The 6,000-nt window shown below is 39.0% G+C and overlaps 1 protein-coding gene across 1 annotated transcript in view; it reads right to left on the reverse strand.

Annotated features, from left to right (window-relative positions):
- LOC113359535 (GDSL esterase/lipase CPRD49-like) overlaps positions 1 to 5,127 on the reverse strand; it is a 31,344-nt gene extending 26,217 nt beyond the window's left edge. Inside the window, exon 1 of the mRNA XM_026603149.1 lies at positions 5,056 to 5,127. Within this exon, the coding sequence (XP_026458934.1) occupies positions 5,056 to 5,127 (72 nt within the window). The remainder of the gene's footprint in view (positions 1 to 5,055) is intronic.
- Between the last annotated feature and the right edge of the window lie 873 nt (positions 5,128 to 6,000).

The following is a 6,000-nucleotide window of genomic DNA, read 5'->3' on the forward strand; positions in this document are numbered from 1 at the left end:
AATTTTGGACCACAAAAAGGCCCAATATTTGGTTTAAATTGGGTTTGATGATTTGGTTTTGAGTGGGTTTTGGTTTTAATAAGGGATTTTGTTTTGGTTTAGAGATTGGGCTTTGGAAATTTTTTTTTTTTTTTTGAACTAAACCTAGCATAAATTAGCACAACCATAAAAGAAAATAAAAACAATAATAATAATTAAGACAAGCCCATAAAAGAAAAAGAAAAAGAAAAGAAAAATAAAGACAAAAAAAAAATAATTACAATCCCAAATAAAAAAAAGAAAAAGAAAATAAAAGAAAATAAAAATTATTACAATCCCAAATAAATAATTAAATTAATTATTACAAGCCCGAATTTGAATTTAAATGAAGCCCAAGTGGGTTAACTCATGGGTTAGGCTTACTTGATTTCTGGAGGGAAGCCCAAAAATAGGCTTTTGGTCCCCTTTTAGTTGCACATCCCAGTTGGGCTTTAGGATCGTCCTAAGTAGCTCACGCCCAAGCCCAGCAACAGTTGGAGTTGGTTCAGCAACACGAGCCCAGGAGGATCAGCTGCGAAGCCCAGGAGCAGAAGATCACGAGCCCAGCAACAGAAAAAGGCAGAGCCCAGCAGCAGCAGGTGACTAAGCCCAGTTGCAAAGTTTGGCGAAGCCCAGCTCAGGTGGCCAGTAACACAGCTCTGCAGCAACTCAGTGGCACCTGCAATGATAGTGAAGAAGCTCAGACAACTCAGTGCAATGATCACAGTGCAATCATTGTAGTGCAATGATAGCAAGGCAGAACTGCAATGATTGCACAAGCAGTGTGCAATGATAGTGAAGAGGCTAAACAGAAGTTGCAATCATTGCAGTGCAACGATTGCAGAGGTTATGCTGCAATGATCTGGTGCAAGTATGCAATGATTTGCTGCAATGATTGCAGGTCAGGACAGCAAAGTAAATCAGCAGCAGCAAGCACCACTCCCCGGCAGCGGCGCCAAAAACTTGGTGGGCCCGGGAAAGCGTATAAAATTGAAGCGAAATGAAACGGGCCTACAGTAATACCGCAAGTGCACGGTCGTCAGTTGTAGCTCGTGCAAGTACGGGTCGATCCACAGAGACTGGGTGTGTTTTGGAGTTTTGTAGCTATTTTGGGCTCTAAATTGCTATTGTTGGGCTTTGGGTACCAATGGATTTTGGTAACCAATGGGTTATGATTGTGCTTTGGGCCTTTGAGTTCTTTGGGAATGAACTGGGCTTTAGCTTTAGCCTATCAGTAAACTAGGCTTTGGAGAGAACTGTAGACTGGGCTCAATGATCTTGAAGTGCTCTTGGGCTCAGTGGTTTTGAAATGAATTAAACTGGGGTTTTGATGTGAGCTAAGCTTTGATTGAGTTGGGCTTTCACAGTGAACTGGGCCTGTCTTTAACCTTAAGAGTTTACAGTGGGCTTAAAGCAGAAGAGAAGTGACAGAGCTGAGAACAAAGTGGGCAGTAACAAGAGAGCAGTGAACAAGAATGGTAAAGAAAGACAGTGAGCAAACAGAAAGTGACAGTGAGGAAGTAACAAAGTGAAACAATGTATGTACAAGGCCAACATGAGAGGGTATTTACAGGGTAGTGACAAGAGAGGACTGGTACTGTAGACAGCACAGGCAAAGGAAGAGAGGCACAACAGCAGCAGTAGGGTAATGCAGGCTGGGCAGGGAAGCAAAACAGGGCAATATATCAAAGGGAAAGTGGACAATGGCAATGGAGATAGTGTCATTATATACAATGTGGCAATATATACAATGGTAAAACAACAGTGATCTACATGTGCATATTAACAATAGCATGGTAGTGGCAATGTGGTAGTGATAAATCAAGACAGTTGCAAACCAAGGCCTAAGCCAAGGGCAATGGCAGGGGAGCAAAACTACAGATACAAAACAGAGAAACAACACAACTAGGTTATGAATCCACCTTGTGACCTAGCCAGATAGTGTAATTCTATGTTAAATCCCTGTCCCTAATGGATCTAGGTGAAGGTTCAAGCCTGCCTATGTTCCAGGGCATACATAAATGGAATGGAAAGATAAAAAGCTTGCTCAACTGTTTACTCCTAGCATTGACTGTCTTTTGACAGCACAATCAATCACAAGCACAGTTGAGCACTAATTTCCTCCATTTCTCAATCAATTCTATTTACAAGAATTATAACCTATCATTCCACCACTAACAGTGACTTAAGGCATCATCTCAGCCTAGCTATACACATACACATGTGAGCTCACAAAACAGCAACAAAAAAAAAAACATTTACTAAACAGAGAACTACAAACTAACATGTGAACTAGAATGAAATGTGAATTAAAACATAAAACAAACTGAATTGAAACAAGATAAACTAAAACTGAATTTGGAATTAAAATTGAAAATTGAAAATTAAATCTACAAATACAAAACAGGGAAGAAAAATATACCCAAGAGGAACTGGCTAGTCCAGCCCTCATGGGGATACACTGGCTAGTCCAGAGATGCCGAATTTTACAACCCCTAACACCCTTTTATAGTTACAACAAAAAAATTCCAAAATCCCCAAATCAGTGAAATTAGGGTTTTACAAAAAATCCTTACCTAATCTCTGAAAACGATTGATAGCTCTCACCCATGCTTCCTTGTCGTCTGCTGATGCTACCCATGCCTTCGATTTATCCTCTAACCTCACCTATTTCATCAACTCCTAACCTAGGGTTCCTGTAAGATGAAACGATTAGGAGGTGATGTAATAAGTGGCTAGAAAAGTATGTCTTGGTTGTTAGAAGTGACGATGGCTCGAGTGGTGGTGGTTGAGTGATTTGGGGGAGAAGATGGTGGTGATTGAGTGATTTGGGGGAGAAGATGGTGGTGATGGAGACAGCGTCGCTGTTGCAGAAGAGGGGAAGAAGGAGATGGCTCGATGGGTTTTGGGCTAGGGTGTGTTTGTTTTGGGTATAGGGTTAGGTTGTTCGAGTGTGAGGCGGGTACAACAAATCTTGATGTCTTGCGAAGCTGAGCCGTGGGATAATATCTTCTGGGACGGATCTAACGGCGAGATGGAGACAGATCAAGAGAGACCGTTGGATGCCTGATACAACGAAACTGACGGCTCAAGATGGAGTTAGGTGCTGTAGTGTTAGACAGGATCTTCAGAATTTGATGTAATGGCGATGCTGCGACCGTAGGATGCTGAGATGATCCAATCTGACGGCTAGAAAGGGAAACGGGTATGGATATAGGAAATGGACTTGGGTGAGGGTTTTGGGCATTGGGTATGCCAAGCCCATATCTTCTTTAAGAACAATTCTTCCTCTTCAAGCCCACTTCTAGCCTTTTGGTCTTGTGCACAACATTCTTCGCGGCTTCCTTGTGTAATTCCTCCCGGCTTTTCACTACTTTTCTGCTCTTTTCGCTCCGCTATTCATCCAAACTTTATTTATTACCTAAAAATGAAAAATTAATTAATAAAAATATTTATTCTTGAAAACAATGAAAATACAGAATATGGGATAAAATGTAGAATTAATGCACAAAAGATGAGTTAAATGCCAAGAAAAATATATAGAAATATGCACTTTTTAGCACTCATCACATCTTCATGAGTATAGGAAAAGAAGCATGAGGTATTGGGATGATCTTCATCTACAAGTGTTCTCTTCCTCTTGGAATCAACCTTAACACCTTTGTCAAGAAATCCTTTTGCAAAACCACCATAACAAGAAAAGGAGGAAGACATTCTTGAAAATACGAAAACAACCAGGATTACACGTACGTGATTTGTAATCCTAAGAAGTTGGATATTTATTCTTGGGGACGACCATTTAAGGTTTTATCAAAAACATTGACTCGGGTCAGAACAGAATCCGTTCGAGTACAACAAATACCCATTGAAAATAAAGTCCTTAAGGCATTTGAAAACATGACCTAAACACAAATTTTAAGACTCTATCCAATAAAATCTTTTGACTTAACCAATACTTGTTCTTGGAGGATCTGTCAACATAAGTATTGCCATGGCCGATAAGAAAATAGCCTAACTTATCAGATGCAAGCAACAAGTATACCTGTTTTTAACATAAACTTACTCAACAGGGTTTTTTACGAGTAAGATCTCGAATCTTGTGATTAATTAACACAAGTACGAGTCATAGGCTCATTAAGAGTTTTGTGTTTTTGGTTAAGTTTGTTTTTCCTCTTAGTCTTAGAGAGGGATCCTGTCTGACATGAGAAATTATCATAAAATTTACTGTCATCAAAATAAAAGACATAGTTAGAATTCTTACCAGAAGTGTCTTGACGTGAGGAAAAAGATAATCTATTGACAAGCTCTTTGTATCTTACAATTATCTCTTTAATGTCTTTTCTCATCTCATCGATTTTCCTTCTTCTGGGATGACTTTCTCAACATGAACAAGGTTGCTTTTAGAGACAGGGCGTTGAACCTCCTTAGGACGATGTTTATTAAGATGTCTATTCTTCCCTTAAACATTGGAGGATCTCAGTGTACTAACTTTCCTGGTAGCATACAAAGGATATGTACGAAATCCAATTGGCTCAATCATATGGATGTCAGTCACACCTTTGAGAAACAAATTTAGGGTGTGTTGCAGTTGAACTAAGGAGCCTTTATTCAACTTAGAGTTTCTCTTTTGTCTAACAGAACTCTTGGTCTCACAGACCAGACATACCTTTTGATCATAAGAATGATTTGAGGATGTTGTCTTAATATTATCATCAGAAGATTTGTCTCTTTTACAGAATGTCCCAAGTTTGGTGGTAACATTAGGAACACATGTTTTTACTTCCGATAGTAAAGCATCAGAAGTTCTTGATACGTTAGATTGCTTTGAACACCCTTGAACGGAGAGTTTATTCAAACGGCGTTCAATATCCAAGGCATCTTTTTCGAGGCAGGCCTCAAGATTTAAGCATGAAAATTGATCTTCAGCATCATCATGGACTTTGCAATTTATTACAATACCAAGCAGAACATTGACATGGTGTTTTAACTAATCCAATCTGACAGCTTGAATTCTAACAATATTTAGAATCAACTTACTCTCTTCAACTGTATCCCATTCATTAGAAGAGAAGGTCTCTTTCGAAGGGAGATCAAAAACACACATGCCATTGTTTATCAGTCTCGTCGAACCACAAGGTTTTTCTATATTCGAGATTAAATAGCTTTTCTCTTTAATAGAATTAGACGAGAGAGAATCTTTATTACTGGTGACGCGTTTATCAGAGATAGTACTCTTGTCCATAGAGTCAAATCGCTACAAACACAGACCGATGAGGTCTTTAATGTGTTTGCCTGATATGATACCAATTGAAAAAGCGGGGGTCTAACAACACCACCCAATAATTTGATTAGAAATCTGTATGGACAAACTCCGAAATACTTTGCTAGAGAATCAACTAGACAGTCAGACTCAATCTAAATTAAAGTATCTCAAGGAGTCAATATCTCTCACTTGTTTTGATTTACTCAAGCTAAAACAATAGCGAATCTTTAATCAAACACAAGGAATAACTTGGATGGTACCAAAGACCAATATCCAAGGATCAATCAATATCAATCAACAATCAAAGATTGGATTTCCAATTGATGATCTTAACGCACAACCTGTATTATTTCAATTATATAAAATATAATGCGGAAAATAAATAACACAGACACCATAAGTTTTGTTAACGAGGAAAACGTAAATGCAGAAAAACCCCGGGACCTAGTCCATATTGAATACACACTGTATTAAGCCGCTACAGACACTAGCCTACTCCAAGCTAACTTCAGACTGGACTATAGTTGAACCCCAATCAGTCTCCCACCGATCGAAGGTACAGTTGTACTCCTACGCCTCTGATCCCAGCAGGATCCTGCGCACTTGATTCCCTTAGCTGATCTCACCACAATTAAGAGGTGCTGCAACCCAAAATTGCAGACTTGATAATAAACAAATCTGTCTCACACAGAAAAGTATATCAAAGGATAAATCTGTCT

Source organism: Papaver somniferum, chromosome 3, assembly GCF_003573695.1.
Source record: "Papaver somniferum cultivar HN1 chromosome 3, ASM357369v1, whole genome shotgun sequence".
Lineage (NCBI taxonomy): Eukaryota > Viridiplantae > Streptophyta > Magnoliopsida > Ranunculales > Papaveraceae > Papaver > Papaver somniferum.